A 25,370-nucleotide genomic window follows, 5' to 3' on the forward strand; every position below is an offset into this window, starting at 1 on the left:
GGAATAATTGCGAACGAATTTCATAATTTTCAGGATTTCATGATTTACAAAACTACCTAAAACATCTAATCCAACTTATATTATTTGAAGAGACTGACTGACCTAAAGATGAATATGGATAGTTAATCATAAATCCAAACCAATATCAAATACTCAGGTACAGTTTTTGTTTTCGACGCTCTGAAACAAACTCCCATAATTTTCCATTGTATTATCCACTTCCAGAGCTTTCAGCGGCAATCGTGCAAAATCAGAGGCAGGCGGAGAACAAATACGCGTATTCAATCATCAGGCCTTCACAAAGGCCTTGGGCTGATAACTGAACAATGAAATGTAACAAGTCGTCTATTTGGCATTGTATGCGAAAGGGGGAGTAGGAGGGAGGGGCGGGAAAGGGGGATTTCCATTATATTTCCATTTCCACCTCGATTGTCGACTTATCGCGGCCTACCTCTCGGACTAGGTAAGTCTATCTTTCTATGCCGTTAGTCAAGCGCCAAATGGAACCGAAATTAAGGTGTTTTTGGGATAACATCGAGTAATTTTTGTTGGAGAAATATTATAATAGTAGTATAATAGTAGTAAGTAATGTCTGATTTCAAGATAAACAGTTCAATCAGCGAGTAGGAGTAGCTTCGTCAATGATTAATGATTCATCTGTTTCGGATAAAACGATTTATTCCAAACAACACAACAGACAAGCCCACATTGGTAGGTTTTTTTCAAAATGGCAGCCAATTTTTGACTATAATTAATGAACAGTCTTACTGAGATGACTTGAGGTACTTGAAACTGAGTTTTGTTAAGTATTCGCTACTGAATCGAGAAGTGGTGCGTATTTTTCTTACGCTAAATGGAAGTCACATCTGTTTGAAAGATATGTTTTGTTATCTTAGGTGTGCTCGAACCTACTCATCTAGTTAAATGGAGTGATTGAGAGAGCGAAAATGAAATACATGACTTTCAAAAAGAGTTTTCTTAATTACCTTCTTTGCAAAATTTTATTATTAGGTTCTTCTTAAAATCTTGAGATTGAGCCATATATTTATGCGTTTTTCATCCTAGATCAACGATTACTAAGGGCAACTTTTTACAGAAGTTACAATCACTCAAATCCGACATGATATTTACTCCCCATCACCAATAAATTATCCCAATCAAACTAACAGCGAAACTTTGAAATTAATTAACAGTTACAGCCAACTCTAGGCTGGCTACAGCTAAGTCAAAATTGGCAGTGTTATCTGGCATCGCGCCGGCACGATAAGGGTTATGACATGGGTACTCGAGTCGCCAGAACTTGTACGTAGTTGGACGATAGACTGGTCGAGTATCCTACGTTAGTACCGTCAGCAATTAAAATTGAAGCAGATTTCGAAGAATGGAACATGAATTTTGTTGCGAATTTCTAAAATTTTAATTTTTATTCGGAATTCGACTCGTTCTTTTTTCAAGCGTTTGAAGTTTTGTTTGGATTGATTGACTTTGCTCTCAATTAAGGAAAGATAATTTCTTTTTCAGTTGGCTTTAAATTAAATTCAATTGTCATCTTTCTATACTGGTTGGGGTTTGGTAAGATTTAACGATAAGTATCCTGTTATTTAGGTAAGAAGGATTTATTGTCCTCAACGATCAGATGATAATGGTATGGTATTAACTCTTTCAACTGTCAACAAAAATAATTTCCATGATTTTTCGAATAATGTGCCATCATAGTTTACTGACCTTACCAATATTCATGTTAGTGGAGTTTCCGTTATCTGTGACCAGAGTTAATGAATAAGTGCCCCTATTCAATTCGATATACGTTAATTTAATAACGTAACCCACTCCCCAGAGATAAACCATATTTTTTAGTTTACATACCTTGGATAAGTTATTAAGAGAGAAAAATTTTAAACCACTATATCACAACACCACTAACAAACTGAGTACTTATATAATTGATTAAAAAACTAACTAACAAACTAATTTCAAAAATGAGCGCAATACAACGCCCCGCGAATACGCATGCAAAACTAAAGCTCGAAACGAAATTTACTTTGGCGATTTCTGAATGATTTCAATTACAATAGGATCCTTAAATCAAGCAACTTCACCATAAATTAGTTCTCAGACAAATTCAAAAACAGTAGGAGACGGTAGCCCAACTTGAGCGCCTTTGTTCGGCACCGGCGTCATCTAAACAGAAGGTGAACGCTTTGTGTAGAGAGTTGTAAATTTTATGAAAAGTGAAATTCCTTTTGAATACCTATTCGGCCCATAAATAATCCCGAACAGAAGGAAGGGTATTGTTTCTGGCACTTATTGTTTCATCAATGCATGAAGCGAGAGTGTTCGCGAATTCGACGCTGTTTTTGCTACCTGTACGTGTCACATTGTGCAAATCGATTCTTTGACGACACCCAAGTCAATCTCACTTTCGAATACCGTTTGATTTATGTATTGACGCCTGCCGGTATTCCTCGAAGATTATTGGCAATTCATTGAAACCTGCATAGCTTCTGTGTGTTTTGATATTATTTTGTGCAAAGATATTTAAGTAGCGCTTTTGAAGAATTGATAGGAATGTTTTTGCCCCAGTGTCAATTTTTAAGTAAAATTATTTTATAGTTTTCTTAAAATTAAAATGGAGTATCTGTTTAAGTTAGCTCAAGAGCTATATAGAGTTCTTCGGGATAGGGGAAAAGATTCTACAAATATCATTCCTATGTTAAAGTCATTGATCATCAACAGTTAATCTGGATGAAGTAGATACTATTATTTGATTATTTCATATTAGCAAATAAACTGTTTCACGTACTGTAAGTACTACTTTTACTACCTTACTTTCATAAGCGAACCCCGGGTTCGTCGTGGAAGAAAACACAACCAAAGCAAACAAGCCAGGAGGATAAAGATTTAGTAAAAACCTTAAACTTACCAAATTGACTCCGCATCCAGGGGTACAGTGGACTTGGTAGCGACGCGTTGGTGTTTGGTGGCGGCTGTTGTGGGGGAGGCTGCTGCGCGTGCATCGATTGCTGATGCATCGGCGGCATCTGCGTCTGATGCTGCATGTCATCGACCGGGTACATGAGGTGCTGCTGGTGTGGAGGCACGCCGTGCTGGACCATATGCTGCTGGGGGTGCATATGGTGGGGTATTTGCTGCGCTTGCTCCAAGGGAGGACTCCCAGGAACACCGCCCGCGGTCGCCGCGGCCGCCTGCAGCTTACACGACGTGTACACCGCAGGCGCCGGGGGCTGGTGTCCGTTCGGACCATAACCGTCTGTCTTGGGACCCATGTGTCCCATTTGTGATGGACTATCAGGCCGGTAGCCGTTCTGTTCCATCTGTTGGTAGTAGCCCAATCGGTCATAAGGTGGAAACCTCGGGTAGGGCATCCCAGGCGCCGGTTGTGCAGGGTAATGGTGTTGTGCGGGCCTAAGCTGCTGGTCACAGCCGTCCATCTCGTGCCCTTGTTGAGGCACCGCGCCGTAATGCGCGTGCGCTTGTTGGTGGTCATGTCCGCCGCCGTTCCTCATGTCCGGCATGTACCCGTTGGAGAAGTATGTCATGTTGTCGCAGCTGTTGGCGCTCATCGCGGGCCCGCAGCCCGCGCGGCTCACGTCCGTATCTTCCGTTGCAGATTTTCGGCCTCTAGGGCCGACACTATCACTGTTCTGTCACCACACACACACTTCGGATTCCATTCACTACACGACAGCGATTGGTATCACTAGCGGCTCACGCAGTGGTAACGGACGGTGTCTCCTCATCGGTTCCTCGACGTATCTGAAAAAGAGAGGTTATTGCTCTTAGTCAATCTATATTTAATTTATTTTTCGATAGTCAGGTACAGTGGGATGGCGACGATCGATCGAATGTTTGTTTTGGCCGAGTTGCGGATTGTTGCGCCAGAGTCATCGCGCACCGCTGCCGACCTAGCGGTTGACACTGACTGACACGTGTCCTGTTGTTGGGACACACACGTAGATACAAAATCTCATGTGTTCCAAGTAAACCGCCTATTAGCGACAACCTGTCTGCGATAGAGCCCCCGTTTGCCGCAGATAAACCGAGCGGCACATTCTTGAGCGCGTGTTTGGTATCCGTCTTTGTCTGACTGAAGGAAGCTGGTCCTCAAACGTGAGATAGGGAGATGAAATAGTATCACGTTTAGCCTCGACATGTGGCTGACCCGCCGTCATACCGTTTCCCAGCAGTTGATGGAGCATGAGTGACAACTGCGCGCTGCCCGACTACATAACTTTGCGCGGACGTTAATTTGTGCGGCGAGCGACGAGTGTCACAGATACCCTGCGCTATCGTAAGATCTCGCCTCACAGGTTTTAAACTTGACAATTTATTGTATACTTAATGTGGCAGCTACTAGAATTGTCCGCGTAACACGGCGTTAAAAAAAAATAATCATTTAAAATGTAACAAGAGCCACATTTGAAGGACATAAGATACTTGTCCGACATTCTTACTTATCTACATTATTTGTGTGACTTCAAAGAATGGTAAAAGCTAAATGGCATAAACGCTGTTCCAAAGTCACATTGTAATATTTTCGATATGCTTTGTTTAATTCATACCTAAGTAAAAAATCCATACGGTGTACAGAACCCGCCCCATGGGCTGGCGCAAGTTATTTAAAACTCAAAGCTCAAGCTTCATTAGCGACAGTTAATGATGGCGGCTTAGAGATACTCCTACAGATGCTTCTGTTTGCCCCATTGTGGGAAAACATTCAAAATCCTGTTCTAAAAGTGTGATTCATAAGCACACTAAAACTGCCTTTCCTTAAACTTAACTATAACAATTCTTAGAACAAGGCAACTTGTTAGATCTTTTGATAAAATTCTCGACTTGACTATATTATAATTTTACAACCATAAATGCATTCTGGTTCACATTTAATCAATTTGACGTAAACCAAAGCATTGTTGATGAGCTACAGCGAAACATTTGTAATTAATTCGGAACGTAACTGAATGCGTAGGTTACAATTGAAAGGCATGCTCGGAAAATTTGCATGTTGAGGGATGGACAATTTAAATTTACGATTCGAACGCCCCCTACGCGCGCGACCCTCGCATTTTTTTAATTTTCAATTTCCATTTGCATTCCGACAACTATACTGGTATGTCTATAGATAAAGCAGCTTGATTTATTTGCGTTTCTCTCGTTCGTCTATCTTTTTAGATAAGTCTTCAAATTGTTGCATAGTAATTTAATTAAACTTGAACATAACTTATGTTTTTGTAGTAACAATCTGCATGTATTACTTATTATAAAATAAAATTTATAATTTTTACATACAATTAAAAATGTTTCCTAGCATGGTAAGCATATCATCTGTTATTTTTCAAAAACTAAGGACTAAGCAATTATATTTATAATTTTCTCATCAAACTTAAAATATAAAAAATATGTTTTCTAAAAATTCCACTTAAATTCAGACTTTGCTACTTTAATCACACACGTATATGAGTTAATGATCTAAACTGTAATTACTAGATATGGATCTTTTCAAAAAATATTTAACCGCTTACAGAAAATTAAGAGGTTCACGTGCTTTTGATAATTTGATAACAAGTATGTTATAATTTTGAGTCAGCGAGTCACCTATTCTCATGCCCTCTGGTTTCCACGTAATAATTATTTTCGAGCAACATATGAAACTGGACGCATTAAACTAGTGACAACTATTATATGTACAAAAGACCGTGTGAGTTTTTTGGTTCATGATTTAAGAAAAACCTATTTAGGTAACCAGTTTCTATAAAACATTTTTTTTCTTTTTTTCAAACAGTAAAGTTCTTGTCGTTTTGTATTATAATTGTTTTACAACAAAAAAATGTATTAAACTGAAGATTTGAAACATGCTTTACGTTAAAATATCTACCTACTTGTTATTTTTAAAAGGCTTGTATGCAATATGAAAAAATGTTAATGAGATTCTGTTATGAAAGATTCAGTTATGAATGTGGATGAAGCGAAGGAAGTGTGCAGAGATCGTGGCAAGTGGAAAGAGGTAGTCTCTGCCTACCCCTCCGGGAAAGAGGCGTGATTTTATGTATGTATGTATTAATGAGATTTTCTAATGTGGATGTTGAATTTGATTTTGTATTTAATTTGATTTTATTTTGTATTGTATTTGATCTTAAAGAGATTTTCATAGAAAAATCTGTATCAAAATATAACACGTGTAAGAGGCACATTCGATAAATCATACTAAAATATATTCTAATAGACTAGAGACTGAATTAAAAAGAATATTAATAAGATTTCGCCTCGCGCCGGCGCGACCGTGGCTGTTAATCAAAGGCGATCAAAGGAAGTATTTTTGGAAATTCCCAACTGGTGTATTTGTCATTCCCACTATTTGTCAATTAGTGGGGTATTGTAGGCATGAAGTGGTTCTGATTTATTTTTGCTATACGAATATGACTATATTATTGTCTCTATAATAAAGGTCTCCACGTCTTTTCGGATTTATAGTGGTCATATATTATAACCTAAATACTCATATTTCATTGATTTTCTCATATTTGTTACAGGAATGCAGAGTAAATTGACATCAATTACCAAGAATATGTGTAAATATAACTACTTAATTACTTAAGTTTTCAACTTGAAGAGTTTTTATTATTTACCTAAAAACTATTTAACTACCTTAATCTTTGCATTTATAAAGATAAATGTGAGTAACATACCTATTTTTAAACGAACAGACGTTATTAATGAAAACTTCAAAAATATTTCATAAGAAGATACAAGTACGTATAGGCGTCCTCTGACGAAAATTACATAAAAATAAACATTTCGCGAGTATCCTCTACGGAATGACTTTATGAAATAGCGAACAAACTTCTAATAAGAATCTTATTAAACAGTATCTTCTCAGCATCACGGCGATACACAACGTATCACTGAGTAATTAATAATGCCTTATTATACCACAAAATTAAGGAGTATAGGTGCGTCGCAAACACTGCCTCCTATCTATATTGATGGACACTTCACATTAATTTCATTCAAAGTCCTCTGATCTCTTCTGGTTAACTTTCGTCTGTAGTTCGTGATTGATTTCGTTAATTAGTCTGACAGCATGTAGGATTAAGTTGTACAACGTTTTTAATGTCATGTTTCTTATCATTCTTATTGCGAAACTTCAAAGTATGGACGTTAGGGGAAGTGGATAGATCATGGTTATCATCATATAAATGATCATATAAATATAAGATAACAAAAAAGTATGTGATACTCGTATATGTAAATAAAAACTTGCAACAATATAAATAATTTAAATAGTGTGACCATGATATTATTGTAATAAATGTCGGCTAAGAAATATCTTTACAATTAACAAGCCTTCGCCTGTGGCTTTGCTTCTGTGGGAATTTTCCGCAGGAGCCTATGTTTTATCTTGGGTAATTAGGTCCATACGAATTTCTATTGAACTCGATTCAACGGTTTAGCCATAAAATCATAACACAATGACTGACAAGCTTTCGTATTTATAATATTACTGTGGATCTATTAAACCCAAGAAAAAATTAGTATTTAGTATGTAGTATGAGGATTATCTCAGAAGATGAACTTAACAAGAAGCAAAATAAGAAAACCGAAAATTTTACATTACTTTAAACATAAACAGGACAAATTACACAGACTGAGTTAGCCTCGAAGTAAGTTCGAACCTTGTGTTACGAGTTACTAACTCAACGATACTATATTTTAACCCATGAACCCTTACAATATAAGGGGTGGATTATTTGTTAATTAAAACAAATAAGCAGTGAAGTGCCGTTCCTGTAAGTGCACACGAGTCTTCAGGGAGAAGCCGGCGGTGCAAACCCTACTAAGTATGTTATTATGTCACTCTAATTAGTGATTTTAATAAGATACATCCAGGTACTAAGATGACCTGGCTTTATGATAGGCAAAAGTAAAGTAGGTCTCAAGAATTCATTTCTGAATAAGTATTATGATTTTTACTTTATTTTTTACCGTGTAAATCAAATTCAGATTTGAACTGATTAATTTTTTATGAAAAATGCTCTGATGAATAATGAAAAATTCACAATATGAATTTGAGATGGTGTCAGGCAAAGAGTCGTCCTAAATATATTTGTCAAATCTTTGACATTAAAGTTAATTTATATGATATTTAAACTATAAGCTATTCTTTAAACCTTTCTATTAGGAAACAAGATCATGCGCTGTGACGACAGACAAAACAATTTGATAATTCGAAATGAAAAAAGAATAAAATCAAAGCAAAGTTCCACAACAAATTCAAAACAATGACAAACGTTACCCTTTTTCGACTCTATTGTTACATGTTTAAGCTGGCATCATCAAAAAGTACTGCGTACGTGGCCACAAACGGCTCTCCAGAGACCTCGCTAAACAGCCTGAGTGAAATGCTATGTACTCGGTAATTAGAGCCTCAACTTCTAAATTTAATCAGACCAACTTCTGTAATTTTCGCCGAGTTCATAATTTTTCATGACCGCTACGGCTGTTACTGTGTCAGTTGCGCGCTTTTTGAATTGTTCGCGATGTTTTTGTTTGAAGAATGGATGGATTTATGTTGTGTTGTAATTTAAGCTCTGTATTTTAAGCTTTTTTTACTAATTTACCTTTTTCGTATAGTTTCGAGAGTACGTAGAGAGAAATCACAAGTTTCAACGGATATATTAACCTGAATGAGAATTATGATAGAAACGTGCAATTTAAATTTAAAGATCAGATCGTTTCGTGTAAAATACAAGACTTACCCGATCAGGATCGTGGCCATAGGCACCTCTGGCTCCTCTCCAGAAAGGTTAGAACTAACGCCAGCTCCCTAGCTACATAAAAGTTGTTATACTATTAATAAAAAAAATCGTCCATCGTTTTCCCCGACCATCGCAGCCATTATTTAATTTCACGCCGTATGCGTGTCGTCGCATAAAATGCACGTTTTGTGCAATTCGGACAGATTCCACAATGCAGTTAGCAGGATCAACACATTCAGGATTTTTGACATTCACGTAAAATTTTGTCACACTTTATACCTCGTATCATATCGCAGTCTCAGTATTACTGAGTCGCAGGCTTTTAAGGTTAGTTTGAATTAGAATAAGGAAAAGAATACTTTCAAGGTCCGCTAAACAAATCCGCCTATATGGAAATTAATCTCCTTCTATGATATCCTCAAGAAGAAACGATATCCTATTCTTCTTTACTCAAATCGCACTACACTTAATGCATTATTTTATTTTTCCTATTAGGTATATATTATACAAATCTAGATAAAGATTATGAACAATATACATAAAAAAAATAAACAATTGGATCTTTTTAGACCTATAAAGGTATAATATAAATAATATATATATAACCCGATAAAAAAAGGTAAAACAGGAGTTGCCTTTTATCCTGAAACTCCTGTATTGTTGTCAAAGGCGGACCCAGGGCTCCTCTCTAGGCAGGACGCAACCGGGACTTATACGAAGTGGATGTTTCTACCATTGACAGGATGGCAAGTTTTAATACCGAACACTTAAAAAAACATTGCGGAAGCAATATTTCATTCAAATATAATGGACTTGTTTTGTTTTGATTCTCTAAAACAAAGCAAACGGATGTTATTAATTATACACAGCAAAGAAGCCACTAAATCATATACAGATATTAAATACTGAGTTCACTAAGTATACCTACAAGTGTGCCGAAAATAATATCTACTTAATTACCTACATACTAATTAAATTTTAACAAAGTTGTTGCTACTGCAAAAGAGGATTACATTGTGTTATTTATTTCAACCCACAAAAAAATCAGTTTTTGTTATAACCCATAGAGATACGAGTTGATAAAAACCGTTCTTTCAGTATCATACATAAATACGTGCAATAACGTCTTTATTACAGGATAGACAGAGCTGAACATGGTCTTTCAGTATTTTCAAAACTGTTGGCTTTGTGTACCTCTCCTCTCATTGTAGCCTTAATCCTTACTCGATAAATGGTCTATTAAACGCAATTTTTCAATTCGAACCAGTAGTTCCTGAGATTAGCGCGTTCAAACAAACAAACAAACTCTTCAGCTTTATAATATAAGTCCCTACACTATACATAGAGAGATTCGAGGAATCCGAATTAATCAGAGCCACAATCAATTACACTGGTGCAATCAAAACGCTTCACATGCCGATGCATCCAAAGGGCAAAGGGCATCAAAGGATGCGTCTGGCTATTCTCAGACGTTTAAATACATCATTATTTAAATAAATTTCAATACATATTGAACAGAAGGCGTTCAAAATTGATATATTTGGCCCACATAATACTGAAACTCAGTACGCCTGGTTGAAGATAACACTGTCAAAACTTAATGAAATCGTTGTATTCGTAACATATGTAGGTAGGTACATACATAATTATAGTCACGTCTATATCACTTGCCGGGAAGACAGAGCTAACAGTCTTGGAAATACTGAATAGCCACATAGAATTCAGCTGTTAAAAAAAGTATTCCAAAAATAAAAAGTGATATAAGTTAGCGAAATTACTAAATTGAAATTATTTTAAATAATAATAAATTGATAGTTTGACCACATTAAAGTAAGAACAAAAATTATGTTTGAACATGCAATATAATGATCGCTACGATAATGCTTAAGTGGTTTCAATTACAAGTAATTTGTAATTGGATTAATTACGTACATTATTATTTAAGTAACAATTTTTCAAGAATATACACGGTATGTAAAATATATCTCTCTCTCTCTCTAAAATAGGACTCCGAGCTTTAAATCCAACAAGTTTACAAGCCTCTCCTTTTGTCGACTTTCATATTTCATGTGCGTGAAAAGCCGGCACGCACTAAGATGTTTTTTTCTACCTTACTAGGATTTCTCACTCAAATGCGAGAAACTATCGCTGTTTCGCTTTTTATTATGTCGTGAAACGGGAGAGCGATTATATTTCGCGCGATCAAAACGGCGTCGCGCGTGCGATGCGTCGGGGGCTGGTAGCTGGTAGCGAAGAAAACACCAATCAATCAAGGGAAAGATATGCAAAACTAAGGATTCATCTCTAAGGCGATGGACTAGCAACATGCCACTTTTTGAATTTCTGAAGGGATGAGCATGGCCTCTTTGAGACTGTTGGCTCTGTCTACCCCAGTACCCCAAGTACCCCGGATAAAGACATGATTACATATTATGTATGTATTTAATAGAAAATTTTCCCAAAAGGGCAAAAGTCCAATTAATTATTGACTCGCAGACAGATTTTGCAGCAAACTATGTGGCATTTGAATTTAGCTCTGGATCAGCGATCCGCATCAAGAATGTAGTACCGACACTCGCCGCTTCAGCGCTGCGATCGCCGTTTAATTAACATTGTTATCATACCGGCTAATTGTTATATCGCGCATAGCTGATTTATAGCGACATATAAACGCCGACACCTTTGTAATTATACACGTGATTCGAACATTGCATGCATACGTTGGAACAGTAGAGAGGGGTGAAATATGGCTGCTATGTTTTGAGAGAATGTAAACAAGACATTATTAGAGTAAGAAAATAATAGATAAAAACTGTAAGAGACTGACAACAAAAAGGGTCGCAGAATTGTGGCTTATCTTAAAACAAGTTCCAGAAAAATTGTGTTTTAATAATAATTTATTCCAATCTTAAATGACCTAGATTAAATTTTAAACAGTTTAAAAAACCTTTCAAAGCGCCATCTACAAAACAAATGTTGAACTAATTGTTATACTACTGCCATCTATGTATATTAATAAGAACTGTCAAACGATTTGAAAACGTAAGAAAGTGAAGGTGCAAAATGCTTTTAGAATAAAATGGCATATTAAAATCGAAGAGAAAAATGTAAAAAAAAATATATATTTTTGTAATATTTTTTTTTTTAATTTTATATACATTTGCATGATCTAAATATACTTTCGTATTGTTTAATTGTTGATATGTTTTAAAATATGTTACTTTAATAACTTATTGGTTAGTTCTTAGTAAAAAAATTTATAAAAAAAATTAAGTCATTTCTTCTTTCGCTAAGTCCAATGAAATGCGTTTTCTACGACAACGACATAAAAAAATTAGCTGAAAGGCCAAATTCAAATTTGGAGATAACCAATGTAAATTTAAATCCATTGCCTTATAGAAATGGCAACAGAGTCAACGGAAGCGCGACAGGGCGGGCGGCTGAGTTAATTTACGGTGGGCGGGCGGTATCGGCCAGTATCCGGGCGTTTCCGGCCCGCACCGGAAGTGGCGATGAAACCCATGCATCATAGTTCGGTCACAACACGCTGCTACCTTGAAACTGGACGATGAATGACTTTTGTTACTTTTCGGATAACGCTTCTATTTATTTTTTATTTACACAAACTTTTTTATCTTTCTCTTGGCTTTAGTCCCGGTTGAATCCTCACCTCTCTGGAGAGGAGCCAGGAGTGTGCCTTTGACCCAGGAGGAGCAAAGGAGGAGTCAGGGGCGAATCAGGTTTTTCACCTCCGTAACTTTTGCAAATAACCCGTATTGGATTCATGGTTACACATCCAGTTGTCTGAATGTGCAGGTATCCTCACTATGTTTTTCCTCCTTCTTACTTGAGAAACAATTTATTTTTCAAAATCAATCGGATTGCGGTTCAAAATGGTTATAAATCTTAACATATAATCGCCTTTAAGGTCATATTAAGCTAAATACCTTCACGCACTACTATTAATTTAGTCGCTGTCAAAACTGATAAGGGTTAAAGCCTAAAGATTGTAGAAGGTATTTAAAGTTTAACGTATTTAGTATGTATACATACTAACTATAACATGTATGTACTTTTTTAATAATAAATAAATATCATCATATTTTCAATACTACAAACATACATATAATCACGTCTTTATCTCTTACCAGATAGACAGAGCCAACAATTTGGAAAAGGCAGGTAGGTCAAGTTCTACTAATGATGTTATTGAGATTCAAATAGTGAGAGGTTGCCAGCCCATTGCCCAAAAGAAGAATCTTTAGATTATAAACCTCTCCTTTGATCGATTTTTACAATCGTTATTGTTATTCAAAATGTCACAATGTGAACACAGAGTTGTTGTCCTGGTAACAAAGTATTTGTTTTTTAATCAATAAAAAAAAACATCTATTTATGTCTTCTTTCTCCTGGCGTTAATTCGGATTAGATCCTTACCTCTCTAAAGAGGAGCCCGGGGTGCGCTTTTTGACCATGATCCTGAATAGGGTAAGTCAGGTTTTTTAAAAGAAGGGATTTCCGTTTGACCTCCGCAACCATTGTAGAGGTACCTAAGACATTTTACATACATTTGATCAAAAATTAATGCTTAATAAATGTGCCTGTTCCCTTAGTAACCTTTTGCTACATCCACAGAAAAGGTATGGAGTTGTATTCTATTCTAAAATTGTAGGGGTCTACACGGCACAGCCACTTACTTCTGCATAACGTTTAGGTATCCAGAATTTAAAAAAAATGCCTTAACGCCATCCTAATTAATTTATTGATTCGTTTTATAAAATCATGAATAAAAACTAAACTAATTAAATGGCTCTTCATCATCACCAATATTAAAAAATAAAGTGGCACCATCTGCTATTAACGTATGGAACTAAAATGAAATACAACAAGCAAACTTTAAAACTTACACATGAGTGACCTCTACCGGTGAGTAGCTATACTTTTACTATACAACTTGAGACTTGCTATTCCATAAAAGATGGCAGTTGCCATCATAAGTAAGAAAATATTTATTAAGGGAATGAAATAAAAACCAAAATAAAAATACTTTAATCTGCCAATAAAATAATTGTTTTCAATCATACCAGGTATTTTGTAATAAAAACTTATTTTGTACTGAAAAGTTTTGGTTGTTTTTTTAGGTATTTAATTGATAAAGAAATATTTGGGCAATGGAAATTTATAAAAAAATAAATAATGTAAAAGTAATGTAACGATGCGTAAAATCCTCACCTTGAAAATTAAAGTTTAAATTTTTTTGTTTATATCCAACAAGTCGTTCTAATAAGATAATCAAGTAATGATCCAATACAATAGGTACCTTAGTTGGATCATTACCAATAAGAATTGTTTGCACTTAAACAATACAGTTCAGAACACCTGTGACCACTATTCTGACCTTCTGGTGTCAAATAGATACTATTTCGGAATCGAGAAAGGTAATAACTGTTTTTCCTTTGATTTAACTTATAAGTATAAATTTCGATAATTTAGGTAGTTCATAAGTTACAAAATTCCGATAGGGATTTTTTTTATTGTTATATTTACGTAAGTATTTATTTAGTTTATAAAAGAAAGCATTTCTATTTACATGCCTATTAACTACCCACTACCTACTACTTACATTTATTATTTTCTTAACAAGAGACTTGCCTTATAATTATGTAAAACAATGTGAAGTATGCTGGATATTTATGTAAGCTCAATTATATTTTATTCTTATATTTTTCTTATTTATAACCAAGAAAATATATGTGCTATAGTTATCACATTTTTTAATTTAAGTACATTTATTTTATAGGAGTACCTACTAGTAAGTACCAAGTATAGATAATATATTTTGTTAGGTATATTATTCTAATTAGATAACTCGAACCTTTTTACAGACTAAAATTTTAAATTTCGAAAACAATTCCCATGATTTCGAATACCGAACAGATATTTTTGGATTCCACGGCGACACGAAAAAGGACCACTGCGATAGGGATGGGACGACGCGTCTGTCGAGATTTTTTGTGCGATTTTTTCGACGTTATTATTATGAGAAAAAAATGTGGAGTCAGTAAAGCGGAACGTGGGGTGGAGACATGACGAGGGTTCCCCGGTTTGATTGAAGGAGGGGAGGGGCGGGGCGGTGACGTCATACTCTCATAATAGGCCGTGGCGTGCAGTGATGGCCGCCGTTTATCAAGAACGAGTGTTAGTTCCTTGCACTTGGACTATATTTGTTACTGTTGGTTGAAATATTTCTGTGGCATAAATTATTTTGATTGAAACATTCTTGTGGTATTTAGTATTAATATTTAGATTTTGTAAGATTTACTTAATCAGAGTAAAATTATTACTTAGAGGTCACTTTAAAAAAATGTATCTATGTTTTAAGATTTTATTTCTTATTTACTCATATTCTTTACGACAATTATGGCACAAAGAGGATATTATGTAATAATATGTTTGTGACACTTAAGTAAGTAGTTATACATATAACGCTAACCTTGTTTTACGTATAGACCAATGCTCAATAGGTCAAGGATTGTGATGAGGTGTCACAACCATTCAGGCTTTTTGGCGAACTTTAAAGGTTAGGTACCTACTAACAAACAGAATGTCGTAGCTAATAATATTCTGACAAATTATAGATACTCAGGCCACCCAAGGAGCGTTTTCAGTTTATCTCAATAAGTCCAGTGAATAACTCAAAATGTCAAGTTTTATCGATATGGCATGACCTGACTTTGATAAAACGAATATTAGTTTCTAGACTAAATATACTTCTTCTTCTCCCTGGCGTTAGTCCCGCTTACATTCTTGTGAGAAGCCCGAGAATTGTCTTTGAAAAATATTATTGATTGGGTAAGTCAGGTTATTACACGACGCGACTCCCATCTGACCTGACCATTTGCACGGGGACCTAGTTTCTAGACCTAATAAACAAACACGCACTATAATATCTATCTATAGATTGCATGTTTTTGCAGGTGTCAAGAGAAAAAGCATATGCAAATGCAAATTAAGAATGCAAGTGTATAAACAACGAGTAAGTTAAACTGAACAGATATCAGTGCATACAAAATTGATCGATAAACAATATCTGATTAAACAACACGGGTCATCTTGAAAATGTTACTAATCGATATTCGAGGGATATTCTGATAAAATAAATGATGATTGTTTAAAATTTTTGTTTAAAGTATTTGCTTCTTTGGTAAGAACCATTGAATACAATAAGTAATGTTTTCTACATACCCACATTCTTAATAAAGAACTCCATATACAGAAAGAGTAAAAATGTATGAGAATAAATAATCGTTAATGTAAGACGCCATGTTAACGGTTGAAACCTTGAAAGAAGATGATGCCAAACTGAAAGTGGCAATTCAGGCTTTTACGAACCTACCCATGTCAACTCACTTATCAAAAACATCAGATTTTACAACATCATAACATTATACAGATGCTTTAAATAAGAGTTAGTACCTAAGAGTTGTAAAACAAAATTGACGTTACTCAAATCGGTACTCGCGTGACGCAGGGCGGAGTCCCCATCGCGTGACGCGCAGCAGTTAATACGGAACACCTCGGAGTGGCACATCACTAGCTACGCCTATTGCGGCCGGTTGCTGGCAGTTGGTACAAAATATACGTTATTATGTTGCCAACCGCGTTTAGGCAAAACAGTCAATGATTTTAAAATATGGACTCAAATAAAAAATGCCGTGTGGTTCCCGGCACCAATACAAATATTTTGTATGTAAGTATAAGTATGTCTTTTTCTTCCTCCAGGCTTTAGACTCAGTTGCATCCTCACCACTCTGGAGAGGAGCCTGGGGTATGCCTTTTCCCATAGAACCTAGATTGGGTGAGTCAGGTTTTTACATGAAGCGACTCCTATCTGACCGGCGCAACCTTTGCAGGTAGGTACACCTAACCCTTATTATTGGATCGATCATCCAGTTGCCTGAATGTACAAGTTTTACATACATAAATAAAATCACGCCTCTTTCCCGGAGGGGTAGGCTGAGACTACCTCTTTCCACTTGTCACGACCTCCGCATACTTCCTTCGCTTCATCCACATTCATAACTCTCTTCATGCAAGCTCGGCGGTTTCGGGTACTCCTGACGTGACTCTTTACCAGGACGTCCTTAATTTAATCAAGATACGTTCGTCTAGGTCTTCCCACTCCGACCTTTCCCTCCACACTCTCCTTGTATATCTGCTTAGTCAACCTGCTTTCATTCATCCTCTCCACACGACCAAACCATCTTAACATACCCTTTTCTATTCCTGTAACTACATCTTCTTTCACATCACAACATTTCCTACATACCTACAAGTTATATCACTATGTTTTCCCTTACCGCAAGAGCATCAGTTAAAATAACATAACTTCGAAAATACTCATTGGTAATGGCCGAAGCGGGCTTTGAACCTGTGCTTTTATCCGCATCACGTATTTTAACCGTAATTTAACACCGTCGCTCATGTAAGTTTAAGTATGTAAGTGCATAAAATTGAAAATACAAATAGGTACTTAAAATTGTTTGATAAAAATTAAACAAAAGCGAAACAGTATTTGTGATGTTTTGATTATTCAGAATACACTTCTGAAAGACTGTATAATATGCATTTAATGAGTAAAACAATTCAATCACACCTATGTCAATTCCTAATTTTCATAATAAATAACATTCATAACATAAAAAAAATATATTTGTAAAAGAATAAAACAAAACATTGCCTTGACAAATAGATAAAATACTTACGATACCCGATTCGTTTAAATAGTTGTACTGATAATTAAAATAAACAGGTAGGTACTTTTTAAGCTAGACTGCTGAATCAGACTATCTGCAGAAGTAAGTTTGAGACTTGTGTAACGAGATACTTACTCAACGATACTATATTTTATAATGAATACTTATATAGATAAACATCCAAGACCCAGGCCAATCAGAGAAAGTTCGTTTCTCATCGGGAGTCGAACCCGGGACCTCCGGTGTCACAGACAAGCGTACTACCGCTGCGCCACAGAGGCCGTTTAATTTAATTTCAATGGTTTAAGGTTGTGCGTTGATATCCATACATTAGGTCAGTCAATCAAGCAATTTTGTCACAAATATAATCTAGGCTAGATGAAACAGACGTTATCTATAATTAAGTATTAATAATGTATCTAAATAACCTAATTCCTTCTAAATTAGAACAAGTTTAAGCAACGCAAACAGGCCATGTTTGCACAGCCGTCTTCCGGCAATGACGATACGTTGAGTATTAGATGTATCAGTTATGTTATGATTATTTATACAAAGCATTGTTATTAAGTATTTTGATAGTCGAGTGTAGTGTCATGCGACTTAGAAAATATAACATACTTATATACCTACACACATATAATCACATATTTACGCGTAGGCAGAGTTAACGAGAGATAGAGATTAAAAATAATATAGGACCACTCCACTTCTTTCCCATGTCGTTAAAGGTGACTAATAGATTAGCTTATTAACTTGGGAGTCTTGTTTTAAGGTGACGGACTAGCAAACTGTCTCTTTTTTAATCTTAATTCAATCATTAAGCCAAACAGCTGAACGTGGCCTATCAGTATTTTCAAGACTAGTAGGTAGTCGTAGAACAAATAATCACAATAATGGTAGTCAATGGCCTATCAGTCCGCTCAGGACTGTTGGCTCTGTCTACTCCGCAAGAATTATAGACGTGATTATATGTATGTATGAAGACAGAGTCAACAATCCTAATAAGATTATAAAGCCACGTTCAACTTGGCTTAATTTATTGAATTGAGATTAAAAATGATGGTCACAATGATACCTACACGTTCAACTTCTTAAATTTTTAGACGAAGTCTTGAAAACATCACCATAAAATTTTAAAATCAAACCAAAATAAAAAATTATAATCTTAAAATTAAAGTTATATAAAATTAAATAACAACAACACTCATTAAATTTCTACACCGAAAAGCGTTACGATTGATGTCAAGCTTTTATAACTATTTTACGATGGGACCGACAGAACCGTTTATTGATCAATTAGACTGTATATTAATTAATTGGCCTCGTTATAAATGTATAAGATTTTATTATGATCCAGTGATAAATCATAATATTATCAATTTCTTAACAAGAGCAACCAGATGGATGTTCAATTAATTAGCCTCTGATTTTTGTGATATTACAAAGTGTACTGCCGACTTACTGATTATCAATCCATATGTAACTAATTTATTTCCACGGAATTAATACGCATTATTCATACAATCCCAAATTTTTATGATATCATTAAGCTAATCGCCCAAAAGAAGACCCAAGTTTTTTAGCCGTCCCTTTGATTGACTCTTTTCAATCTGCACTTTTATGGAAGTAACTAGCCACAAATGGTTTTTTTTCGATTACAGTGGTGTTATATTGCACGAACGGACATTATTTTATCTTACTAAATCGTTGTCATAGATTGATACAGATACTCAATAGACAATAAACTATTTCCCTACTTCCTTTATTGTTTGAGGGTTAATTACTTATACTATGTATTTATAGTGATAGCGACTATGGGTTAACAAACAACCGGATTGATTCTTTATTCAAAAATAAACTAAACCTTCTTATGCAGGCAGACTTAGAAGAAAAACTAGTGACGTCACGATGCCCTTTTAGGGGTCCTTACCCTACTCAAAATGAGACAATTAGACGTTGAATCTAATTAGTCGAAGTTTGGCCCTCGTTCTAACTGGAAGACAGGCTGGACAGCTAAGACTGAGTTAAAGATACATGTATACTGTTTATAAATAATGCAAAGGAAATACCTTTCCTCTCATATATTTCGTACTAACTTTCGGTCGCAGCTTCACCGCGTTCAGCTATACGCATTTTCTTAAAGGAAATTTTGAGAAAATAGTGTGTTTGTTCTCGGAAACTCTGTTTTTTCTTTTGTAGCAGATCTGCTAGCGCAGCTGTACAGATCAGCAATATCTTTCTTCTAAATAGTAAATACTGAGGTAGGTTTCTGTTTATTATTCGTTAAAATGAGATAAAGGGATATTAGAAATTCTTTAATATGCTCTAAATAACAAAAACCTACCCAGATTTTCTTTCATTCTTTACCGATGCCTGTAACATTTTGAAAGGTCATGGGTTCAAATAAAAAAAAAACAAGATACTATCTCAAAGGAAACATTATTGTTTGGTAATTACGCTTGACCTTAAATAGTTATTTATAAACAAAACACTGCGTATAGCATCTGCTGGGGTTATTAAAACAGCGAAGTTTATCACTTTTCTGTTCAGCCTTGTATTTATAACCTAAAATTGAAAATCAATTAAATGGAATGAGATAATTCAATTGACAGTGGAGGTTAATAAATAAAATTGCTAATATTTATTTATTCCAAAATAGAATATTTCTTTTCATATAAGATTCAAATGGTGACAGGTTGCTAGTCCATTGCCTACAAGAAGAAACTCAAGTATATTAAATGTTCCCCTAGTCGCCTTTTATGACATTCATGGAAACGAAATGAAGTGGTCCTATTGCCTGGAACTAAAAGGCACTGGTTGGTTTTCAGTAACAATTTATGGTTAAACATAAACATATTTCAACGCTACAAAAATCTAAATACTACTGCCAGTAATTTATTCCTTGCGTTAGCAATATTGTAGTGTCAAAGGCCCAAGGCTAAATTCTTACCTTGCAACCTCAACATAGCTAACCTTTTTTAAAATGCATTTTTTCCCAGGGACGGTCTCTGGCGCAGACGTGGATTAATATTCAAAATGTCCGATAATTCAGCAAATTCGCCACACAAACAAGCGGGGTGTTCCGAAACCTATAATACACATAAATTTCCGCGACTTCGCTTGTCAAACCCGCAATTCGCCTGTGATTATCTTTATTTAGCACTAATTTATCAATGTACCGCCGAACTCAATCGTCTTTTGTTTTTTTTATTTTTACTTTAAAGGCTTCTGACCGGTTTTCCGGTAATATTGTGAATGAACGAAACGTGTTTCGCTAAACGGCTCGATTAAATTGCATTAAGCTTTCGGAGATAAGCAGGTATTTACATTAACACATTAATAATATACCTTACATGTTCATTGAAAAGTTAAGAAGTTTAACTAATAATTTAGTATAAATTTGTTTAATAAGTAAATTTGCATTTTTATTAGGTACTTCATATTTTGTAAAAAGGAAAAAAAAATAAAATAATGGTTGTTCTTGTAGCTTACAGGATTTTCGATAAGATCTTCTTATATAAACATGTAACAGACAGAAGTACATTCGAAGGCAATATTTCATATACCTACATAAGTCATATTTACAAAACATCCGGCGGGCGTATTTCTAATTTTGACAGTAACATGAGCGCCGAAAGTTAATTAAAATATTTAATGAGCCAGTTTTGTTAGTGGTCAGTCGACATTTACAAATTATATTAAATTATAATTTCCGTAGGTGTTCATATCTAAATGCATTGGTAATATTCTATTGCGAATTAATCACTTCTGTTTTTGGATGTAAGGACCTACTACAACCATGGCATCTTGAAAAACGTAAAAAGAAATTGTTTGTTTTTTTTTTAATAAAGTTGATTGTTCTTTACAAGATGTGCAAGAACTTGTGCGATTAAAGAAGAAAGCATGGCTGGATTTGTTAGCAGCAAAAGCTAACTTAAGAATGCAAGAGGTTATAGATGAAGATGTGAATGAAGCACGTAAGGAATATAAGAAAATGAAAGATTTGGTTAAGAAAGCTGTGATTAGAAAGAAAGAAGAGTATAAAGAGGATTTTGATAAAAGGCTATCAGAAGACTTTCAGTCAAATCTGAAAGTATTCTGGAAATCCGTAAGGTCAGCCCGAGGAAATACTATAACCAGAGAGCTGACTAGGATCAGATGCCAGGATGGTAGCGTTGTGAAAGGAGAAGAATGTGTACTAAAGATATGGAAGGACTATTTTGAAAGTTTATTTGAAAAAAAGGAAGGAAATAAGAAAGATTTCTGCTATAGCGAAGAAAAAGAGAATGAGATGGAAGGCGAAATTGAAATGTTCGAAATTGTGGAAGCACTTAAGAGTATGAAAGCGGGAAAGGCTGCTGGGTGTGATAGAGTGTCGGTCGAGATGCTTAAAGCAGGAAAAGGCGTAGTAGCTAGTCAGTTGTACTGCCTTTTCAATTTGTGTTGGAGAAGCGGCCGAGTACCAAAAGATTGGTGTAAGGCTGTTATCGTGCCACTTTACAAAGGAAAAGGGTCACAGCTGGACTGCAAAAATTATCGTGGTATAAGCCTGCTTAGCGTCGTCGGCAAATTGTATGCTAAGGTATTGATTAATAGAGTCAGGAATGAAACTGATGACAAAATATGGGATGCTCAAGCGGGATTTCGAAAGGGAATGGGATGTACTGATCAGGTCTTTTCCTTGCGGTGCATAGCCGAAAAGTTTTTGGCCAAGAGTCAAAAAGTCTATTGCACATTCGTAGATCTGGAAAAGGCCTATGACAGAGTTGAGAGGAATGAATTGTGGTCAGCACTTTCTATGCATGGGGTGAGCAGTCTCTTAATACGAGCACTGAAATCCTTATATGAGGATTCGAGTGCTTGTGTCAGGATAAACGGAGCGCACACTGAGTGGTTTAAGATTGAGAAAGGCGTTAGGCAAGGATGTGTTGCGTCACCGTGGCTGTTCAACCTATTTATGGATAGCTGTTTGACAGATTTGAAAGAGTCTAAAAGTGGATTAAGGATGAATGAGTTACTCGTCAAATGTCTGCTCTATGCCGACGATCAGGTTATACTGGCGTCATCATCCATACAAGTACCCACAGCTTGAACAGTTTTTGAAATGTTTTAATCTCACGAACTTCGTTAACCAACCCACCCATTTTACTTCCCATAGTGAGACAATTATTGATCTGATCTGTTCGAATAGTGTAGTTTGCGACTTAAATGTTGATCATATACCCCAGCTTGGAGCTCATGCTTTTATTACAGCTCATTTAAACATAAGAAGACCTAGATTGCCTCTGAAGAAAGTCAGTAGCAGGAAATTAAAAAAAATATGTTTGAGTGGTTTTGACAGTGATATTTTAGATTTGAACCTATATGAAATAAATGATTTGGATGACGTTAATGACTTAATCTCTGTTTTCACCAATCGAGTAATGGCGTTGTTTGATCGTCATGCGCCGATCACCTCATCTGTTGTACGACCTAAAAACACTCCGTGGATTACAAGTAATATTCGTTACCAAATGAAACTGCGCGATGAGGCTCACAGGAGATACAAAATTTCAGGACTGGAGGAGGATCATAGGCATTATAAAGATTTAAAGAAAATGGTACACGTGTGTCTTTTCACTGAGCGTAAAGCTTATTTTGATCAATATATTAATAATATTATTAAGAATCCCAAATTGCTTTGGAAAAATATTAAAAATTCAGTTCTGCCTGATTCAAATAATGCTTGCGATCTTCCTCAACATCTTTTGGAACCCGAAAAAATCAATGCTCACTTTTTGAATGTCCCTGGGCTAAATTCTATTTCTATATCAGATTTGTCATACTTTGAATGTCATCGTAAGTTTTCCTGTGAGTTTCGCCTAGAGCCGGTGACTGAGGAAGTTGTTGCCAATATCATATTAAGTATTAAGTCGAACGCGCAGGGTAGTGATGGTCTCAGTAGGGACATGATACTTTTAACAATGCCGTATACATTGTCAATAATCACTCAAATTATTAATAAGTCTATCACATCCTGTACATTTCCTGATAAATGGAAAATAGCCATTGTGTGTCCAATACCAAAAGTAGACAGTCCCCAGGACTTTAAGGACTTACGTCCTGTCAGCCTCCTTCCATATGTATCTAAGATAATGGAAAAAATAGTATACCTACAGTTATACAAATATTGTGAGGCTTGTGGCCTTCTTCCAGACAAACAATCGGGTTTCAGAAAGGGTCGCAGCACAGCGACAGCATTGATCGATGTTGTTGATAATATTCTTTACAGTCAGGATAGGGGCGAGGCCTCTCTTCTCGTTCTGTTGGACTACTCGCGTGCCTTTGATTGCATAAATATTCCCCTTCTTCTTTCGAAGATGTCTTACTATGGGTTCCATCCATCAACAATAAAATGGTTCAACTCTTACCTCAGTGGCCGGTCGCAGCGGATCCAAATACGAGCCTCCAATGGTGAGGTACTTAAATCGAAGAATAGTCCTGTTAGCAGAGGTGTACCACAGGGCTCTATTTTGGGGCCGCTGTTGTTTATTATATATACTGCGGATATAATTGACGTTATTAAAATTTGCAAATACCAATTGTATGCTGACGATTTGCAGATTTACGTATCTTTTGGAGACAAAGACTTTGATAGTGCCATTGCCGATCTTAATGCGGATCTTGACAGAATCGCTGCTTGGTCTGAAAGGAATTGCTTAGTTCTAAATCCAACCAAAACAAAATTTATGATTTTTGGATCTAAAAGTCAAATAGCTAAAACTAAATCGAGAAGATTATGCGTTAAAATCAGGGACACCAGTGTTGATATGGTAGAAGAGGCTAGAAATTTGGGAGTACTGATGGACGGCAGACTTAGGTTTGAGGATTATGTGGCGGGGGTGGTGAAGAGTTGTTTTTATAGACTGAAAGTCTTATACCGTATTAGAGATTTCATATGCGTAGATTTACGTATCTCTCTGTGTGAGGCACTGGTTTTATCTAAGCTTAATTATTGCATTACTGTATACGGACCTTGTCTCTTAGCTAAATCGCAGAAACTTATACAGCGGGTACAAAATGCCTGTGCACGATATTGCTTTAAAATTCCACCTCGCACAAGTGTTAGTCCGTTCATTTACTCCTCAAATCTCTTAAAAATGCGAGATCGACAGAAACTGTACATGGCAACCCTTATGTTTGGTGTGATCAACAAGAAGTCGCCTATGTATTTGTATGACAAAATAAAATTGAGATATCCGAGAGGATCGGAGGGGTTGAGAACATGTGTCCCTCCTCTCGTCGTGCCTCGACACAGAACAGCTGCGTTCTGTTGTAGTTTTAGGTATAATGCCACTAAAATATGGAATAATATCCCCCCTCCTATTCGAAATTTAAAATCACTCTTTTCATTTAAACTTAAATTTAAGGAATTTATTCTGTCAAATGCAATTGGAATGGCAAACGTTTGACCCAATCACAAAGTTAAATATACAAATATATACACAAACATTACTCGCATGTTTTCCTAGTGTGGCTACAGTCATTAATTATTGAACCATTTGATTGTTAAAGTGACGTGCATGCGCTTTTTTAACACTTAAGTAATAAGCAACAGTAAATGAAAATATTTATTACATTCGCACTTATTTATTTCTTTTTTGCTGAGCCATTAACAAACTTTACTGGACACTCGCCCTATAACTGGTACATTTATCTCCTCTTCGTGTGGCTTCGCTGAGCACATCTAAGGTTCTGGCAGAATCATCAGCGTCGCGGTGCCTACACCTGCGACATTATGCTGAGTCAGGACCTTTTCACTGTCCATCATTGTTTGTGGTACATTCATGCACATTGC

The 25,370-nt window shown here is 35.8% G+C and overlaps 1 protein-coding gene across 7 annotated transcripts in view; it reads right to left on the reverse strand.

Annotated features, from left to right (window-relative positions):
* Positions 1 to 25,370, reverse strand: part of LOC106137696 (homeotic protein antennapedia) — a 178,316-nt gene that overhangs the window by 15,598 nt on the left and 137,348 nt on the right. For all 7 annotated transcript variants that reach the window (XM_060946155.1, XM_060946156.1, XM_060946157.1 and 4 more), the window contains one exon: positions 2,924 to 3,777. In XM_060946155.1, coding sequence (XP_060802138.1) covers positions 2,924 to 3,584 — 661 coding nt within the window. In that variant the 5' untranslated portion in view covers positions 3,585 to 3,777. The remainder of the gene's footprint in view (positions 1 to 2,923; positions 3,778 to 25,370) is intronic.

Source organism: Amyelois transitella, chromosome 10, assembly GCF_032362555.1.
Source record: "Amyelois transitella isolate CPQ chromosome 10, ilAmyTran1.1, whole genome shotgun sequence".
Taxonomy (NCBI): Eukaryota; Metazoa; Arthropoda; class Insecta; order Lepidoptera; family Pyralidae; genus Amyelois; species Amyelois transitella.